Source organism: Meriones unguiculatus, chromosome 1 (genome assembly GCF_030254825.1).
Source record: "Meriones unguiculatus strain TT.TT164.6M chromosome 1, Bangor_MerUng_6.1, whole genome shotgun sequence".
NCBI classification, from domain to species: Eukaryota; Metazoa; Chordata; class Mammalia; order Rodentia; family Muridae; genus Meriones; species Meriones unguiculatus.
In genome coordinates, this window is record NC_083349.1 from 184,518,526 (window position 1) to 184,539,137 (window position 20,612).

The 20,612-nt window shown below is 42.1% G+C and overlaps 1 protein-coding gene across 9 annotated transcripts in view; it reads left to right on the top strand.

Moving 5' to 3' along the window:
* Positions 1-20,612, top strand: part of Usp28 (ubiquitin specific peptidase 28) — a 55,554-nt gene that overhangs the window by 18,742 nt on the left and 16,200 nt on the right. For 4 of the 9 annotated variants that reach the window (XM_021633318.2, XM_021633320.2, XM_021633321.2 and 1 more), the window contains 8 exons: positions 1,995-2,081; positions 2,668-2,805; positions 4,054-4,127; positions 5,033-5,112; positions 9,443-9,591; positions 11,404-11,531; positions 13,193-13,288; positions 19,205-19,384. In XM_021633318.2, coding sequence (XP_021488993.1) covers positions 1,995-2,081; positions 2,668-2,805; positions 4,054-4,127; positions 5,033-5,112; positions 9,443-9,591; positions 11,404-11,531; positions 13,193-13,288; positions 19,205-19,384 — 932 coding nt within the window. The remainder of the gene's footprint in view (positions 1-1,994; positions 2,082-2,667; positions 2,806-4,053; positions 4,128-5,032; positions 5,113-9,442; positions 9,592-11,403; positions 11,532-13,192; positions 13,289-19,204; positions 19,385-20,612) is intronic. The other 5 variants (XM_060373347.1, XM_060373359.1, XM_060373371.1 and 2 more) reach the window with 3 other exon arrangements.

Sequence of the window (20,612 nt, forward strand, 5' to 3'; positions counted from 1 at the left end):
AACCAGGTGGCTGAGTGCTGTTTGACACAGGGGGAGTAATTTGTGTGTGCTAGAATTTGCCTGTAAGGCTGGCCTCCAACTCACAGAGATCTGCCTGCTTCTGTCGCCCGAGTGCTGGGGTTAAAGGTGTGTGCTGCCGCCTCCACCCAGCACTTTCAAATTCTTATCTTCCAAGCTCTTAACGGAACAGCACACTGAGCTCTCAAAACTCGGTGGCTTTTCTAGCCCAAAGTTCCAAAGTCCTTTCACAGCCCTCCCCAAAACAACATAATCAGGTTGTCTGTCACAGCAATTCCACACTCTTGGTACCAACTTTTCTTAGCTAGGGTTTCTTTTGGTGCGACAAAACACGTGACCAAAAAGCAAGTTAGGGAGTGTCTTGGTTAGGGTTTTATTGCTATGAAGAGATGCCATAAGCATAGAATATCTTACAAAGGAAAACATTTAATTGGGTCTGGCTTATAGTTCAGAGGTTGAGTCCGTTATTGTCATGAGGGGAGCATGGTGGCATGCAGGCAGACTTGGTGCTGGGGAGGTAGTGAATTCTACATCTTCCTCCCCTCTCAACCCAAAATGGGTTTTCTATAGTTGGCTGTCCTGGACTTGCTCTGTAGATCACACTTTCCTTGGAGTTCTGCATCTTGATCTGTAGGCAGCCGAAGGAGACTGTGCTACACTTAGGCTTAGCTTGAATATAGGAGACCTCAAAGCCCACCCCCCTGGTGACACACTTCCTCCAACAAGGCCACACCTCCTAATAGTGCCACTCCCTGTGGCCAAGCATTCAAACACACATGCTGTGGGAGCCATTCCTATTCAAACTACCGCATATTTGGCTTATAGTTCCATGTCACTGTTGATCATTGAAGGGAGTAAGGACAGGAACCTGGAGGTAGGAGTTGACACAGTTGACACACATGGAAGGGTGTTGCTTACTTTCTTACTCAGCCTGCTTTCTTTTAGAACCCAGGACCACCAGCCCACCTTTATTTTTAGTTGAGACAGTCTTGCTATGCAGCCTAGGCTAGCCCTAAAACGCACTGTATAGTCCAAGCTATCTTTAAAGTGAGACAATCCTTCCAATTTGGTGTCCCAGGTGCTCAGATTATAGGCCTGAGCATCTGTGCAGCTTCTGTCACACACAGAAAGGTATTTCTGAGATTGTTCATGTTGGTGAACATTCTCATCAGTTCATTTTCCTACTGCATAGTAGTAAATACATGAATTTCTACACCATTCTTTAAAAAAAGATTTGTTTTTATTTGGGTACATGTATGTACACATACCATGTGCATATAGGTGCCCAAGGACCCAAAAAGAGGGTGGGATTGTCTGTAGCTGGAGTTACAGGTAGTGAGACATCCTGACGAGTTCCAGGAACCTACTCCAGTCTTGTGCAGGCGCAGCAAGTGCTCTTAACCACCTCCCAGCTTCTGCAGTATCATTTTAATGACACTTTCTAACGTTTATGTATATATGTATTAACTTAGTGTTGTTCATTCCTCTTTTTAGACTTTGTTTCTTTTTTTATCTAAAGGAATTAATGCTTTTATTATTTGTGCATTATTGTTTTCTTAAGATAATAGAAGAACTGCTAGGTTGGTAGTATATATACTTTTAAAAAAAATGAAAGAAAATGTTTATTTAGAGACAGTATTTCATAGTATAGTGATTGGCCTAAAACTCACTCTGTATCCCAGGATGTTTTGGAAGTCACTGTACTCCTTCTGCTTCGACTTCTTGAGAAATGGGATTATGCTGAGCTACCATGCCTACCTTTGAAACCTACACTTGGTTAAACACTCCTGTAATCCTAGCAGTCAGAAGGCCGAGGTAGGAGGATCAGGAGTTTAAGGCCAACCGTGGCTATATAGGGAGAATAAGGTTAGCATAAATGATCTATCTACTATGACCCAGTTAGATAATTTTAAAAAACAAAAACAAAAGTCTGCAATTGTATTGAAAGTAGTTGAGAGTGAATTTCTTTTTTTCAGTCTCTTTTTCAGTTGCCTGAATTCCGAAGACTTGTTCTCAGTTATAGTCTGCCACAGAACATCCTTGAAAGTTGTAGAAGTCACAGTGTAAGTAGGCACTGAGACAAAGTTTCTGTGTAACTGGATCAAATGTGGGAACTGGCCCTCCTTTGGATTAAGAAGTGATGGTTTACAAAGATACAGTTATGTAGGAATAAAATCAGAAAAGAGTGCCAGGAAGGTGCAGTGAGGCGCTGTCTGACCTTAGTGCTACACTGTGGGGACACTCAGAGCCTGTGCTCCAGGTGCTATCCTTTCTTCTGACATTGGCTACTTAGGTCCAGGATGCAGAGCAGATTCCTGAGGCGAGGCCTGGCCCCTCTTAAAGACTTCAGTGTGCTCTTTGATTGCATTCATCTTGCCCTTGCATGGCACCTTGCTGCACTGCATCCTCTTAAGGTGGGTGGGCAGCTGCAAAAGCCCCGAGAGCATTCTGTGTTCCTCAGCACGTTCCCTGGCTGTTTCCAACTCCCCATGCTCTAGAGTGGCACCTTGCTGTCCTTATCTGGTCCCTCTTTGTCACTCTCACAGATCTAGAGCTTGGTAAATATAAATTAGAGAGTGATAGGTGATAACTTTTCTTGTTATTTCTTCAAACTTTCCAAATCTTGTAATATGGCTATGTTTTCTGTAGGAAAAGAGAAATATCATGTTTATGCAAGAGCTTCAGTATTTGTTTGCTCTGTTGTTGGGATCAAATCGAAAGTTTGTAGATCCTTCTGCAGCCCTGGATCTGTTGAAGGGAGCCTTCCGGTCATCAGAGGAGCAGCAGGTACCGGGTAACTTTGTTTCAGACTTGAGTGTTTGAAGTCACCCTTTGTTAATGTGACACTGCTGGTTTAAGTGTTACTGTGTGACAGGCTCTGAATAAACCTAGGCAGAATGACTTAGAGTTCCTTCATTTGCCCTTTTATTTGTCTTCAGAAGGTGTAGTTCAAGTGTGTGTGTGTGTGTGTGTGTGTGTGTGTGTGTGTGTGTGTGTGTGCATGAGTGAGGTACAGGGTTCTGGCAGTCCCTGTGCATGGATGAGGATCACACGGGGGCTGCCGTACTAGAGGAGGAAGAAGTGGTGGTAGAAAGAGGAGCAGCATAATTGGGCATGATGACTCAGGCCTTCATCCCAGGACACGATAGTCAGGCAGGAGGGTTACTGCATATTGGCAGCTAACCTGGACTACACAGTGAGCTCCAGGCCATCCAGGTTTACTTAGCAAGGTGTCTCCAAGAACCAGGGGGATGGAAAGAGTAGACTTAACAGCAGCTTCTGAGGCAGGTCCAAGTCTGAAAAGTAGTTCAATGAGCCATAGTCAAAGATAGTTGAGAAAAGACAAGTCCTTTGTCTGATGGCCCAGGTAGAAATCTTAATTTGTTTTGGATTTTGAGACAGGTCCCAGTATTGAACTCAGGTGATCTTTGAACTTCTGATCCTCCAGCCTCAGTCTCCTGAATCTGGGATAGCAGGCTACAATATCACTCTGGGATAGAAATACTCTTTTTCAACCCTCCTAAAGCTGAATTCAGCAGCTTTTCTCTTTCAGTCACAGAATCTTTCCTTTCCTGCTACTAAACTCAGAGTTGTTGTAATAGCACCAGCTTCTTCCTGGATACAGTGTTAAACCTGCTGTCTATTAAAAGGCCACTTAGCTAACCGGCATTCTCAAAATAGCTTATAAAATTGCCTTTCTCCATCAGTTCTCACAGTATTTTAGTGAACTCTAGTTTGTTCTTTGGGCCTTTGAAAAAAATACCTAATTGGAGATGGTGTTTGTTTTTCTGTCACACAGGTGTGGCCAGCCCTGCATAATTCTGCTTCCTTCCTGGCCTAGCTTAGTCACATCACACTAATGCCCTGTGTTTGACTCTAGTCAAACTCTGGCCTCCCTGCTCCTGTGTCTTTTGCAAGTTTGCCCCCTGGAAAGGAGATTATGTCATAGGAGTAGAATATTTAATTGTGGCAAATCTTTGTTTCCCTGAGTACATTATTGCATCTAACTTACTGCAATTTGTGCCTCTCTTGTAGCAAGATGTGAGTGAATTCACACACAAGCTCCTGGACTGGCTGGAGGATGCGTTCCAGCTAGCTGTTAATGTTAAGTGAGTGTTGAGGGTTTGTCTGCACATCCTTCTGACTCACAGTGGCCACTGAAAGTTAATAGTGGGGAAAGTCACTCACCTTAAGTAGAAAGGGCTTATGTTTGCCAAGCCTTTTGGTGGCCACTGAGCTATTTCTCATTGTGTAGCTTTTCCCTCTCCTGAAAGAACCCTGACTAACTGCTTGGTTGTAAGATGTGATTGAAAGCAGGTAAATGATTCCTAGATGGTGGACATGGTATATAATATGGAACCATTATATTTAATGTCACTTACCTGGGACATCTGCCTAGCATTTCTAAAGGATGGGGTCAGTCACTCCAGCCGTGAACACAGGTGCAGTCAGGGCTAGGAGGACAAGTCTCATCCATCTGTGGTTGCCAAGAACCTGCTTTTCGACATACAGTCTGAAGCTGGAGAATAAAGCACTTTCAAGTGGTTTACACTGGGAACTTAACCACTTAACTAGAATGTAAGACAGGCTTTAGGAAAAGAAAATTTGCATTCTAATTCTGCTGTGCCACTGAGAAAAATTTTAAGTGTTTATTTGTAAAACTCTGGGAGAGTCCATTCTTCACTATTATGTTATTCTTTACCTTTTATATGTCATGAGACATAGCTGTGTATATCGAGTGTATATAGCACACGTATTTGCCACTGAGTATGACTCCCTAGCAGCCTGGAGACTAATGCTCCCAAGGTCAGGGTTCACACATTTCGTCTCCAGCACAGTGCGAGGCATCTTTTTGTCAGTGTCTGAGCTGAATTACACCCTTGCTTCCTTAGATGCCATGTACTAGTCTGTGGTAATGAAAATGGACTCCTGTTGTTTCTTAATGCTGCTGGGGTTTTGTGAGTACATACTTGATTCAACTGACATCAAATTGCCTATCTTTCTTTTAAAATAGCAGCAATCCCAGGAATAAATCTGAAAATCCCATGGTGCAGCTGTTCTATGGTACTTTCCTGACAGAAGGGGTTCGAGAAGGTAAAGTCTTCTGTGCTCTGTATTAGTTCTTAGCTGTGACTGGTTCTCACTGCTGTGTCTTTTCAGGGAGACAGGATAGACTTGAAAGTCCAGTGAACCCTGGTCTGAATGCTGTCTCTGGCTTTTCTGTGTACAATGGACACAGTCTTTGTCCTACAGCTGTCATGTTAAATTGAGTAACATCTGTGTTGATGGCAATGATGCTACTTAATTTTTTTCTGGAACATCTAATCTCAGATTTTATAGAATCAAACTGCCAGAAATGCTTGTCTACTCTGAATAGTTAAACTGTTGGCTAGGTTGGGCTAGAGAGATGGCTTAGCAGTTAAGAGTGCTGACAGCTATTCCAGAGGACCCAGGTTCAATTCCCAGCACCCATATGAAAGTTCACAACTGTCTGCAACTCCACTTTGAGGGAATCAGACACCCTCACAAAGACATGCATGAAGGCAAAACACCAATGCACATGAAAAAAAAAAAAAACAACAAACCCTGTTGCCTGGGCACATAACTTTTACTTTTTAATTGCAGGATTTTGATTATATAAAGACGGAACAGTATCAAAACCTGTGAATTTAGCAGCTTGTCAGCCCTTGGCCAACCATTTCCCTGCATAGCCCCTGTCTGCTCTTCTTCATTTTTATGTATTTTTAATATTTGGTGTTTTGTTGTGGTTTGTTAGTGTGGGTTTTTTGTTTGTTTTGTTTTGGTTTGGTTTTGGTTTTGGTTTTTGAGACAAGGTCTCACTTGTAATGTAGGCTAGCCTAAAACTTACTATATAGCCTAGGGTGAGACTTCAAACCCTTATCAGTCCTACATCAACTTCTTGTGTGAATATAGGCATGTACTATCACTGGAGCTTATTTAGATTTATTTTATATGTTTATTTATTATATGTGACATGAACCCAGAGCTCATGCTGTATTCTTACTGCTAAACCCACAGCCCCTGGGTATTAGATATAGCCCAATACCACAGATAGTAGCTACTTCTCTGTTGCTGTGACAAAATACCCTGACTAAGGAAACCTGCAAAGTCCACCTCCCAGTGTCCCCCACTTAGGCCACCTTCTGAACAGCACTGCCAATTGGAGGCCAAGTGTGCAAATGCCTGAACCTATGGGAGACATTTGTCATTTAAACTGCACCATCCCACTCCCTGGCCCTTGTAGGCTCTTGGCCACGTAGAGTAAGATGTATTCAGTCTAACTTCAAAAGTCTTCCATAGTCTTTCACAGTCTTCAATACTGTTTAAAAGTCCAAAGTCCCTTCGGAGATCAAGGCAATCTCTTAATTGTAACCCATTATAAAATCAAAAAGCAAATTACATGCTCTTAACACAGAATATACATTCTCGTACCAGAAGGGAAGAATGGGGGTATAGGGAGGAAATACTGGACCAAAATAAGACCAAAACCCAAATCCCATAAACTCAATGTCTGGTGTCTAGGACATCAGTTTTAAAGGGCTTAATGAAGTCAGCACCACATGGACAACAGACATTGCCAACTTTGGCTGCCAACTTGGTGTGGATCCTTGCTCCTTGAAGCACATTAACAGAAGCTTTTATTCTTGTTCTCTACGAGCTCTCTATTACAAGTTGGAAGCTTGCTGCATGTGGTCTTGCACTAAGGAAGCCCTTCCCTTTGTTCTAGCACAGAGCAGCCTAGGGAATCTCCTAACAGTCTTTCTTCTAGCACATGTTTTGGCTGTAACTTTCTAGTGCTTTCTTTCTGTCCAAACTACATTTTGTATTTCTTTCTGTCTCACTTGTTCTTTTCATAATAGACTCGTGCAAGCATTAACGATAATAACCATGTTGCAAAGTCAACATTATGCGATCTTGAAATTTTCAGTCCATTTTAAAATTTTGCCTCAGGCAAGTTTCTAGGACAGAGGTAGAAGGCAGCCCAGGTTCTTTGCCAAAATACCACAGAACTGGCCTCTGGATGCTGCTAGTCCTGTCTTCCCTCCGAAGCCTCTAGTGCCGGACCTCCACAGTCTTCATTGCTCTCAACGCTGTTGTCTTCTAGGCGCCTGTTAGAACAGTCCTTTAAGCTCTGCCTATAGCATTCAACACCTTTTGGTCCAGAGTTCCAAACTCTTCCACATTTCTCCAAAACCCTCATGGTCAGGTTCTTGATAGCAACAGGCCATCAAGATAGTAATTCTCTTGTATCAACTTCTGCATTAGTTACTTTGCTGTTGTGATAAAACACTATGACCAAAGCAAATTATGAAGTTTAATTTGGCTACTGCTCCAGAGGGATAAGTGTCCATCGTGGTGGGGAGTCATAGCAGCACTCAGCAGGCATGGTGGCAGGAGCAGAAAGCTGGGGGAGAGAGCATCTTGAACTGCAAGCATGAAGCAGAGAGAGCAAACAAAGTAGGGTGAGGCTATGAACTCCATAAGGCCCTTCAGTGACCTAATGCCAATATGCCATACCCCCACTAAAGCCATACCCACTAAGCCTACAAACTGTTTATAAACAGTACTACAAACTGGGGGTGAAGTGATCAAATGCTTGAGCCTGTAAGGGAAGTTCCTCATTAAATCACCATACACAACTTCTCCAAAAACAAGCATTTTAGCCTGGTGGCAGTGGTGTATGCATGGCTTTAATTCCAGCACTTGGGAGGCAGAGGCAGGTGGGTCTCTGAGTTCAAGGCCAGCCTGATCTACAGAGTAAGATCCAGAACAGCCATGGCTACACAGAGAAACCCTGTCTTGAAAAAACAAAACAAAAAAAGGAGCATTTAAATGACAAATATCTAGTTATCATTTAAATTTTTATGAATTTATATATAAAGAAATCTATATCAGAGTGTGCCATTGAAGGAAGTCAGGACAGAAACTTAAAGCAGGATTAGTGAATGAAAAAATTAAAAAGGAGAAGACATGTCTGCTCCTAGATAATGGTGGAGGAGAAAGTTTATTGTAGATTCGAGCAGAGCAGAGCTAAAGACAGGGACATTTGGGAGAATCCAGAGTGGACATGACCCTGAGCCATGTAGGGAGAGGGAGGAACCAGCCACAGCATCCTGGAGGCTCAAAAGAGTATACCAAGTAACCAAAATGGTTGGATTATATAGGGAAGGGCATCTGGAGGAAGGGCAGCCCAGCCTCTGGGATGAAGAAGTTGAGGGGGAAGGGGTAGAGGGTGGGGCATGTCAGCCAGGAGGGTCATGTTTCCTTTGATAAGGTTAAATAGGCACCTCAGTCATTCTTCCCCAACTTAACATCTAGACAGTTCCTGCATGGAGGCAGGCTCTGATGGAGAGGCCATGGAGGGGTGCTGCTTACAGGCCTGCTCTGTGGCTTACTCAGCCTGCTTACAGAGCCCAGGACCACCAGCCTAAGGATCTCACTATCTACGATGGGCTGGGTCCTCCCACCTACTAATGAAGAAAATTCTGTACAGCCAGATTTTATGGATGCATTTCCTCAATTAAGGTTCCGTCCTTTCTGATAACTACCTTGTGTTCAGTTGACATCAAATTGGCCAGCATAGTTTTGTGAGACCCTCCCCCCAAAAAAGAAATGGAGAAGTGATTGAGGAGTATACCCCAAGTCAGCTTGCTTCTACATGTGCCTGCATGGGTTAATAAGGCCTCCACACAAAGGAGCCAGGGCTGACCTGAACCGCTTAGTTTCTGAATTTGTTGTAATCAGTATTGAAATCCTCTCCCTCTGAGAAAGCAACCCAGGACTGCCCATGTTGAGTCAGTAGTGTCCACTCAGCCTCAGCTTCCTAGGGTGGTTCATGTATGACTGATTGGCAAGTGTCATTTCAGTGTCTGGGCTCCCATTTCCACGTTGTTTGTTTGTTTTTCCTTGAAATATTTTGTTTTGTGATTCTTTAAGGCAGGGCCTTGCTATGTACCTCAGGGTGCCCTTGAATTCTCAATAGTCAGCTTTTTCAAAGGCCAGGACTGCAGTTTGTTACCCGCCATGTCCATATTGAAATACATGTTTTGAAGAACCTCATTTGTTTGTAATAACCCCCTAGCTCTTTCAGTCTGGAATTTACTTAACATTTGACATAGTCCTCTCTGCTCCTCTTAATTCCAGTCCAGTCAGGGCTCTCTTCATGGGTCTTTGATGGGAGCCATGTACATCAGGTAGCTTTGCTTTTGCAGTATCAGTGGTTGCGTGTTGTTCATGCTCAGGCCCGTGGCATCATTGGAGGTTGCCACCCTGGCTCAAGTGTCTTTCTACCCAGTTCTCAGGAGACTGCTGAATTCTAGAAGGTGGTGTCTCATGGGAGCCAGAGTAATAGACTTTAGATGGTACCAGTGGACATTAACACCCCTCCCCTTTGTTTGTCTAGGAAAGCCCTTTTGTAACAACGAGACCTTCGGCCAGTACCCTCTTCAGGTAAATGGTTATCACAACTTAGATGAATGTTTGGAAGGCGCCATGGTGGAAGGTGACATTGCACTGCTTTCTTCTGATCATTCAGTGAAGTATGGACAAGAGGTAAGGTGTATATTTTTATTTGTTCTGCCAGGGATAAAGCTAATTAAGTAGGAATGAACTTTTAGGCAAATGAGTTCCATCACGAATCAGGTAACCACACACTGAGCAGAAAACTTGAGTCTGTCTCCTATCTCACCAGTGGATGTCAATCAGTGAGTCTTTGTGCTTTGATAAAATTATTTGCTAAAACTGAATTTGAGTTACTCACATAAAGGTTTATGCTTCTACTGATGTTTTAAGTATGATGATTAAGTTTCTTTCTGTTGAAGCCTGTACCTGAGTAGGGAGAACACACTGTCCTTTATTTTGGGAGGGTAAAAGGGATTAACTCCTATGGTATGCCATTTAAATTTTTTTTCATATTAGAGTATTTATTGTTCCTGGTTGTATATTCTGCCTTTGCTCTTACATTTTTAAAATGTAATTTTCATTTATGTGGGATTCTTGTTTTTTGATGGGTTGGAGAAAGCAGTGAAGTTAACTTGAGTAATTAGTATGGCAACATTCCAGTTAGGCAGGAATTAGTGAGCAGCTTTGTAGCATAACTGTCAGCATTCTCTCATTTGGCTTACTCTCCTCTTAAACATTTTACAAAATTGGGGCTTTTGGCACTGTCCAGTTCAAGAATTATGATAGGAAAAATTGACTTGAATTAAAGTAAGGTACCTGACTTAGACCTGTGGAGGTGTTTTATCTCTAGAAGGTGCTGGGATATGGAAAGCACTTCCTCCTCAGCTTCTTCAGTAAAGAATGGATCCCTGGCAGCTTGTACCATGTATGCAAGCTGATTCTTTCTTTGACAAATGAATGATTATTACTTATTCAGTGTCCAAGGACAGGAATTCTGTAAAAATAAAACTCTAACAAGTGTCATTATGTTTGTTTAATTAACTTAACTCAGAAGAGCGAGGCACAGTGGCTCATGCTTATAATTCTGTCACATCAAGAGACTGATTAATGAGAGGATTGTTGCAAGTTCAAGGCCAGCTTTGGCTTCTTAGTGAGTGAGACCCTGTCTCAAGAAGCAAACAGGAAAGATAAAAGATTCGGTGTGAGCTACTCAGTCGATTTAGCAGGTGCCAGCAGGGCCTCTGAAAGGAGCACCACTGAACCCTGGTAAAAAGATGGTTTACCACCACTCCCAGGAACCTCTGGCGTGAGGGTGAATGAGCAGGGCTTCTTTTTTCTGCCGTTTTTCCTCAGCTGTGCTTAGTGTCATCTCCTACGCCGAAACTCTGGGTACCATTGTAGGTTCACTTGACTGGCTTTCCTTTTAGAAATTTGTGTTCTAGAAGTCAGACTTTCCTCAGAAACATGGAAAATTACAACATCTTGAGGCTTTTTCAAATTTTCCTTTTATGCATAAACAGGACTTAAACTATGGCTAACTGTAAATAAACAGTATATTTACAGTGTTTGTCTTTTTAGATGTTTTTTGGATACAGTTATCTCGTAATTATATGCTGTCAGGCTGTTTCCCATAAGATCTGAACATCTTGAACAGTGATGACTCATTTAGGGAATGGTGTTGGTGTTTGGTCAGTTCTTGTCCTCCATGATGGTTATTTTTCAGGATGATGGTTGAATGCAGTGCTGCTGGCTAGCTAGTAGATTTGGAGGCTGAGGAACATTTGGTCATACTCTTCAAATATGATTCTAAGTATTTGTATGAGATGAAATGCTGCATAATGTTAATTTGACTTGAATATAATTTCCATATCAAAAGAGGTTTGGTAAAGGATGTTTAAAATATGGCTGTTATTATTTCTTGACATTAATTTTTCTTTTCCCCATGTTTCTACCTGGACATAGCGTTGGTTTACAAAACTGCCTCCAGTGTTGACATTCGAACTCTCCAGATTTGAATTTAATCAATCTCTTGGGCAGCCGGAGAAAATTCACAATAAACTGGAATTTCCTCAGATCATTTATATGGATAGGTGAGCCATGGTTCAAGTGACTTTGATGTTAAATAAGTGCAACAGTAGAATGAGTGAGCTATGTATTTGTGTGTGGAGATCACCTGGACATCTGGATAATGTGTTCATTTTGATTCTATGAGCCTGGATTTAAGTTTGTATTTCTGAGAATCTCCCTGAGTGCTGTTATTGAGCAGTCTGTGTTCAGAACATTGATCTTGTTTCCATGGATGCTGTAAACCCATAGAGTGAACCATGCAAAGCAGGTGCTAATTTATATTATCAAAGTAAAACCGTGTATATACAAGCCCACGGGAACACCAGCTAAGTTTCTAATAATACTTAGGTTTCTGTTTCACATCCAAATTGGAGAACATAACTTCCTTTAGCTCTGACACTCCAGCAACCATGGAGGAAATGGATTTTCCAAAGTTTTTTCTAATAAGGACTCAGTTGTGTTGAGAGAGAACAAGGGAAGGAGGGAGGGGTAGAGAGAGAGAAAACACACAGTATTAGCAAGGAAGCAGATCAGTCTCAGAGCTCATCCCCACATTCCCTGGAACTTGACACATTTATTATTTGTTTAGCATGAAAGAGAATCTATACACTCTCAGTGGCTTCAGCCTCAAAATTGTTTTGGCATTTTGGTTCCTTGCATTTCCATTGAAATTTTAGTAACTTGCCAGTTTCTGCCAGATAAGGGAATCTCATTTGGTTGGATTGTGCCACACCTGCCAGTAATCTGGGAAGAAATGATATCTTAGATTGTGGCTTTTTTTCCTTCCTTCCTTCCTTCCTTCCTTCCTTCCTTCCTTCCTTCCTTCCTTCCCTCTCTCTCTTTTCTTCCTTCCTTCCTTTTTTTTTTTTTTGACAAGGTTTCTCTGTGTGGCCTTGGCTGTTTGGCTGTCCTGGACTCCTTTTGTAGACTAGGCTGGCCTTGAACTCAGAGAGATCTGCTTGGGTCTGTCTCCACGCTGCTGGGAGTACAGGTGTGTGCCACCATGCCTAGCTTGACTTTTTTCTTCTAAATATGGTATCTACCTTTTTTTTTTATCTTCATTTATTTTTCTCAGTGATGTTTTTAAAAAATATGTGTAATTAAACTCATCATTAGGTAAATCATACTTTTTGATATTACGAATTTTTGAAATTCTACTCTCTAATCTCTTTGATCAGATGGAAATAGGATGATTGATTGGTTACTAAGTTGATGTTGTATCTTCAGGTTGGACTAAGCTCACTGTGGCTTTGTAGCAGCTGGAGAACAGTTCTGCTCTGCTGTCTCTACCTTTATTTCTTTTTATGCCATCCTATACTGGCTTCACCTTTAGTCAAGCATTAGTAAAGTGGTGAGAGTGGCCATCCTTGCCTCATTGCTGACCTTGGGGTTGGGGCTGTAGCCTTGGGTTTAATCCACAGTAGAGCACTAACCTGGATTTGGTGGCTTACCTCTGTAACATGCACTAGAAGGTGAAAGACCAGAAATTCAAGGGCATCCTCACCTACACAGGGAGTTGGAGGCCAGTCTGAGCTCTGAGATTCTGTCTCAAGCCAAAACCACAATAAAAACAATTCATTTTGATTATTCTATAACTGCATGTTTTGAGGAAGTCTTTTTCACTGAGATTGTGTCATTAATATTTGCTAAAATAACTTCTATCAATGGATTATCATTTGCTTAGGTACATGTACAAGAGCAAAGAGCTTATTCGGAGTAAGAGAGAGAGTATTCGAAAGTTGAAGGAGGAAATACAGGTTCTGCAGCAAAAATTGGAAAGGTGAGTCAGTGGGTACTTTTATGCTTAGCAACATAAAGCAAATAAAATGTGAATATTAGATTGGGTTTATATTTAAAAGTTCAGAGTGTAACTAATAACTAGTGTGTTATAAAATAGCCAGTGCCTTCATTTTAAGTATAAAGGAGTCTTTAAGTCCAGGTAGTATCATCTATGGTTAAGCGGTCCCGAGGATTTCAGGAACTCGGCCATCCTGTGACTGGAGGTGAAGAGAGGAGTCCTGGCTTTGCTAATGTTTGGCAGTTTCTTCTGCTTGCCCTACTCTCTGACTAAACGAATGAGAGGCAGTGTTGTCAGCCACTTGTTCTCTTAAGAGGATAATCTTGACCTTCTGATTCTCCTGCCTGGACTTTCCCAGGGTCGGGATTGTAATGGCCTCTGTACCTAGCCATTTCACTTATAGAAAACGGGCTTGTGAAGTGTTGAGATGAGGTGGTGTGGACTCTGCTTTCTTTGTTTTGCAGAATAACTCAGGTTTCCTTACAGGGTTTGTATAGTCTAGATATAAACTAGATTTGATTTGACATTTAGAAAGGAAATCTATACACTGGTGGCTTCCCTCCTCCCCTTCATTCATTAACAATCTCCTACTACCACCCCACATCACCCAGTCCACTGCTAGGTCATTAGTTTCTTCAAGGGACATAAGTTCCTCCCAGATCCAAGATTAACATTTAACATTATTTGCTCTGTTTGGGGAGAGAAAATGAGCAGAGAATAAGAATGAACATGTGCACAATGGCATTCATATGATGGTCACATGACAGCTCGAAGAATTAATTCTCTTTATGTGCAGTCTAAGGATCAAGCTCTGGTGACAAGTGCCTTTATCTGCTGAGCCAAGTCACTGGCCCAATTATTTTTAGAGAACTTAAAGAAACCAAGAATAGTGAGACTTTGGGAGTGTTTTCCTTAGTGTAATGTTATTTTTGATTTTTAAAAATTTCTTTTTTTAAATTTTTTTTTTAATTTTATTTTTCTTTTTAGTTACATTTTGTTAACTCTGTGTCCCCGCTGTATCCCGCTCCCTCATTCCCTCCCCAACCCCACACTCCCTCCCTGGTCTCCTCCCTGCCCCTTTCCAAGTCCACTGATAGGGGAGGACCTCCTCCCCTTTCATTTGACCCTGTTTTATCAGGTATCTTCAGGGCTGGCTGCAAAGTCCTCCTCTGTGGCCTAACAGGACTGCTCCTCCCCTGGGAGGTGGGGGGAGTCAAGGAGCCTGACCTTGAGATCCTGTTAGAAATAGTCCTTGTTCCCCTTACTTTGGAAAACTATTTGGTTACTGAGCTACCACGGGCCACATCCAAACAGAAGTTCTAGGTTATATCCATAGATGGTCCTTGGTTGAGTGTCAGTCTCAGAAAAGACCCTGTGCCCGGATATATTTGGTCCTTGTAGAGCTCCTATCCTTTCCATATCATACTAACTCCCCTTCTTTCATATGATTCCCTGCACTCTGCCGAGGGTTTGGTTATGAGTCTTAGTGTCTGCTTTGAAACACTGCTAGGTAGAGTCTTTCAAATGCCTTTTGCGGTAGATTCCTGTCATACCTTAAATGCACATCCCATTTGTCTTTCTAAATGAGGATTGATCATCTTCACCCGTGTCCACTTTCTTGATTATCTTCTTTAGGTGTGTAGATTTCATTATGTTTATCATATCTTGTAGGTCTATATAAGCCAGTATATACCATGTTTGTCTTTCTCCTTCTGGGATACTTCATTCAGAATGATCTTTTCTAGATCCCACCACTTGCCTGCAAATTTCATGATTTCCTCCTTTTTGATTGCTGAGTAGTAGTCCATTGTGTAAAAATACCACAGTTTCTGTATCCATTCCTCATTTCTTTTGTTTTTAACTATCTGTATGTGTATATGTTCTATCTATGTGTGATTATGTGCACCTGTGAATGCCGGTGCCTGCGGAGGTCAGACCAGAACATCAGATGCCCTGAACCTAGACTTAAAGACTGAGCTGCCTGCACTGCTGGGAGTGGAACTGGGGTTCTCTGTAAGAGGAGTGTGCCCTTAACTACTGAGCCCCTACTTTGGCTTTCAAACCAAATGGTTATAATTTGAATTTTTTGGGTTTCGATTTACTTATTTTATGTGTACATGTGAAGGTCACAGGATACTTTTTCCTTCTGCATTGTGGGACCTGGGAGCTACTTTGGAGCCAGCACCTTTCTTCATTAAGCCAGCTCACTGGCCAAAATGTAGCTTTCAAGGTATGATTTAAAGACTAGAGGGCAGAGAGATGGCTCAGTGCTCTAGAGCATTTAGTGCTCGTGCAGAGGACCTGGCTTTGGTTCCTAGCATCCATGTGACAGGTCACAGCCACCTATGGCTCCACTCCCAAGGAATCTGATGCTCTCTCTGACCTCTGTAGATTCCTGTACATGTGTGATGTTCATGCAGACATGCAGGAAACCACTCATACACATAAATAAGTGAGTGGATTTTTTTTAAACATCCACTGTACAGATATGCTTGTATGAATGTATGTACGTGACACTCCAGGGAGAATATCCAAGAACTCATAAATATACTGTTAGATACAGATCTGAGGTGGAGTAGATAACTTTCGTGGGTTTTTTTTGTTTTTGTTTTGTGTGTGTGTGCATATATACACACACACTACTTTATGTTTGAATTTTCTTATCACTTTAGTTTGTAAGATTACTGGCATTGTGGCCAGTAATCTCAGTATTTGGGATACCAAGGCAAGAGAATTGAATGAATTTGAGGTTGGTCTGGGCAGTGTAGTATGGCTCAGGCGAGCCTGAGTTCAGTTTAAGTTCTGCCTCAGAAAAACAAAAAGGTAGGGCATAGTGGCGCATACCTATGATCCCAGTGCTTAGGAAGTAGAGACAGGAGGATCAAGAGTTCCCGGCCAACTTGAATTATATGTGACCTTTCCTCAGAGAACAACCAAAATGCTTATTTCTTCTCTAAAAGTAAGGTTTCTTACTTTCAAGGGGTAGATAGGCATTTTTGAAACCACCTTTTCTGAGTTTTGGTTTATTTGTTTGTTTGTTTGTTACCCTGAGGCTTAGAAAGCCTTGTGCATGATAGGTAAATGCTTTATTCCTTGACTACATCCCATCCCATCCTCATCTCCACTCCCATCCTCATCCCCATCCCCACTCCCATCCCCATCCCCATCCTCACTCCCATCCACCCCATCCCATCCCATCTTATCTCTTGGCTCTGATCCTCAGGGTCAAAATAGGTTGTGTGAAGTAGTTGGCTCTAAAAGCTGGAACTCAGAAGTGGAGTTAGGTAGAGACCGGTGCTGGGTTACCAGCTCTGCTCTCTTTGAAATGTGCATTGAGTAGAGTTTGATAAGCTTGTAATGGAAGAGCACAGCCAAGTACGTGCCAAGGATTGAAGTAGCTAAGGTTCTTTACTGAGCAGGCACATACCATTTCTCTGTTAGTGACCTTGAGGAACAAGGCTGTGCAGCTGCTGCTGTTGGCCCTCTGTTACGTCGTTGATGCTGAGTTAAAATGCCCTTTATTTTCTATTGAGTGTTTTCATTTTCCCATTTTTTTGTTCGTTTGGGTTTTTGAGACAAGATCTCGCTGTGTAAGGCCTGGTTGTCCTGAACTTGTTATGTGAACCAGGCTGGTCTTAAAGGCATAATGATTTGCCTGCCTCTGCCTGTCAATCAAGTGATGGAATTACAGGCGTACACTACCATGCTCTGCTCATTTAATTAACAATAATAACTACTGTTGTTGAGGCACTGTCTCCTCTGATATCCAGGCTGTCCTCAAACAGGTATGTATCTGAGGATGACCCTGATTTCCTGTCCTCCTGCCTGCACTTCTTGAGTGCTGGATTGAGCATTACATGCCTGGTTTGTGTACTGCTGGGAGCAAACTAGGGTTTCGTGCATGTAGGGCAGCCAGTGTACTGACAGCTAGAGCCCTAGTATTTTTGTTTTGTGATGTATTTTTTTTGCTACAGAAATAGATGGTTTTCTTTTTCTTTTTTTTTTCTTTTTTTGAGACAGGGTTTTCCTGTAGACCAGGCTGGCCTCAAACCAGAGATCGGCCTGCCTGTGCCTCTCCAGGGCTGGGATTAAAGGCTTGCATCACCACTGCATATGGATGGTTTTCTTTCCTTCTTTTTCTTTATTTTTTTTTTAATATAAGAAAAGAAGTTTATTATGAGAGGGGAGGGGGAAAAGGACCACCTCAGAAAGGAGAGAAACAAAAAGTCAGAGAGAGAGCCAGAGCTAGATGGCTTTCTTAATTCCAAGTTTAAATGCATTTCTCTCTACTGTGTTTAAGAAAGAAAAATGGTGAAGTGTCTGTGTTCTTTTGTGAGATAGAAATCCAGAATAATGGAGCTACTGGGATGAGCCAGTTAGGGTGATTATTCTACTTTTAAACTCTGATTAGTGAACTCTATAATCCATTGAGCTAAATTTCCATAATGAGTTTAAAGTAATGTATGTGCTAGTAATAGCAGATTGTGAGGTATCATTAAAATAGTTTGTTTAGAGGCCAGAGAGATGGCTCAGAGGTCAGCAGTATATGTTGTGCTTGCAAAAGACCAGAATTCCGTTCCTGACACTCATGTCCTGTGGCTCACAACCACCTGTAACTCAGGCTTCAAGGAATCTATTGTTCTCTTCTGGACTCTGATCCCCATGTGTGTGCACACAGAGACAGGCAGACACACAAACACATAATGTAATTAAAAATAAAATCTTGTAGATCTAGAGAGATGGCTCAGTAAAGAGCATTTGCTGCTCTTGCAGAGGATCCAGATTCATTTCCCAGCACCACATAGCAGCTCATAACAGCTTGTAACTCCAATTCTCGGGGATCCTGTACCTTTTTATGGCCACCTAGGGCAACAGGCATGCATGGTGCACAGACATACACGCAGGCAAAATACCTGTATACACATAAGATAAAAATAACCTAATAACTGTAAAAGGTGCTGTCTTATTTCAGTCACATCTTTGAGAATATTATTTACTCTTCCTGGAGAAATCTTGAATAGTTTGTATCTGGCCTGTGTTATTGATCATATTCATGAATAATAAGAGTATGGAAGACCCTGCAAAAGGAAGATTGCCAGTTTTCTTAGGCTCTTGGACTTTATTAAGGTCTAATTTCTTTCTCTTTCTTTCTTTGTTTCTTTTCTTTCTTTGCGTCTTTCTTTCTTTCTCTCTCTCTCTCTCTCTGTCTCTCTCTCTTTCTTTCATATTTGGTTTTTCATTTTGGTTTTTCTGTGTAGCCCTGTCTGTCCTGGAACTCATTCTGTTGATTCAGAGTTCTTCCTGCCTCTGCTTCCCAAGTGCTGGGATTAAAGGCATATGCCACTACCACCTGGTTTTAATAAGGTCTAATTTTTATTTCTTGGTTTCTGTCACTCTCGGTTATGAAGCAGAAAGGCCAAAGAAAACATCCCAGCTTCTTTTTCAGTTGTAGTGTGGAGCATGTATTTCCCTTTAAGAAAGAAGGTAGGTTTATGAGCAGAGCCTGACCATGTCAGGACAACAGATCAGAGCTGGAGGAGCTGTTGAAATGGTCCCATTCAGTGTGAGGCATCAGACTGCTGGCAGTTTTTATTGTTAGAACCTTCTTTTTAACCTTATAGGTTGAGTAACCAATTAAATAGTGGATGCCTTTAGTGATGTTGTTATTATATTGAGATAGGCGCTTACTAGGTTGCCCCAAATTTAAGCTGTGTAACATAGGCAGGTCTTAAACTCTTGGGTGATCCTTCTGCCTCAGCCTCCTGAGTGCTAGGATTATAGCTGTATATTAGTATACCTAGGAATGAGTCTCCCCCACTGACTGCATAAGTTTTTGTCGGCAGTTGTTACTGTGCAAGCAGACTTGGGCAAGAGTGTTCCAGTGTCTTTGCCTCTTAGGTATGTGAAGTACGGCTCGGGCCCATCTCGGTTCCCACTCCCCGACATGTTGAAATACGTTATTGAATTTGCCAGTACAAAGCCTGCCTTTGAAAGCTGTCTGTCTCGAGGTGCTGAGCACATGACATTACCACTGCCTTCAATGCACTCCCCGGTTTCTGACCTCACATCCAAGAAAAGGTAATAAAGCAGATTTCTTCAATGGTTTGTACTGTTTTTTTTCATTTTATTTGCACCATTTCCCATCCTTCCCTCCTGCCGAGCACCCCACTACCAGATAGCTCAAGGATAGCTTTGCCTTCAGAGAAGGGTTTTGTCAACTCCCCTGTTGGCAGTGTCCTGAGTCCTTGCAGTGCAATTGTCTTCTGGAAGGTTGCACCTGTTCCAAGGCTTCTCACTGTCTGAGGTCTGGATCAGACTCTTCAGGACTGCTCTGCTCTGAGCTAACTGCCTTGAAAGGTCTTTTTCAGAGCCCTGTCAGGCCTTAGTCCTCTAGCCATATTGTTCTGTACTTCATCTACGTAAGCAGCAAGGAAAAAACTTACTCATGAATAGGGAGTTACACAAGGAAGAACTGGCTAGGCTCATGAAGACATGGAGAGGCCCCGTGGGGGATCCTCTAACTCTTCCTATTCAGCCAGTAGTTTTTATAGTCTTACTGTGCCAGCAGGTTCAGCTTGGGTCACACTCCATGATCTGTGTGTCTTGGCTAGTAAAGATACTAGGTTATATTTGTCCCCCACAGAGTAAAAAGCTTTTGTTAAAAACCTAGTTGTTAGCTAGGCTGTGGTGGCACACGTCTTTAATCCCAGCGCTTGGAAGGCAGAGGCAGGCTGATCTCTAAGTGTGAGGCCACCCTGGCCTACAGATGTAGCGAGTGCCAGAACTACATAGAGAAACCTTGTCTCAAAAATCCAAATACCAGAACAAAACAAAACAAAACAAAACAAAACAAAAAAAACAACAACAAATTTTGAGGGTAGAGAGATGGTTCAACCATTAGGAGTTCATATTATTTTTGCAGAGGACCCTAATTGAGGTTCCAGCACCCAATCAGGCAATTTTTGGGGATGATGTTAGTAGATAAATTGCTGTCACGCCTGGCTTATTCAATATAAGGGATCAAATTCAATGCCTTGTTCTTGCTAGGCAAGTGCTATGCTATCTGAGTGGCATAGTGCTTTTATGGTTTTTTTTGTTGTTTTTATTTTTTTTGTCATTGTTTATTTGGAGACAGGATCTTACTTTAAAGCCCTTACAGGCCTTTGGTTTGAATGATTCTCAGCCTGTCGGTTTCAACCCCTTTGCGGAGGTCAAACAACCCTTTCAGATGGCCTAAGACTATCAGAGAACAAATAATTTTGCTACATAATGGTAGCAAAATTACAGTTATGAAATAGCAGTGAAA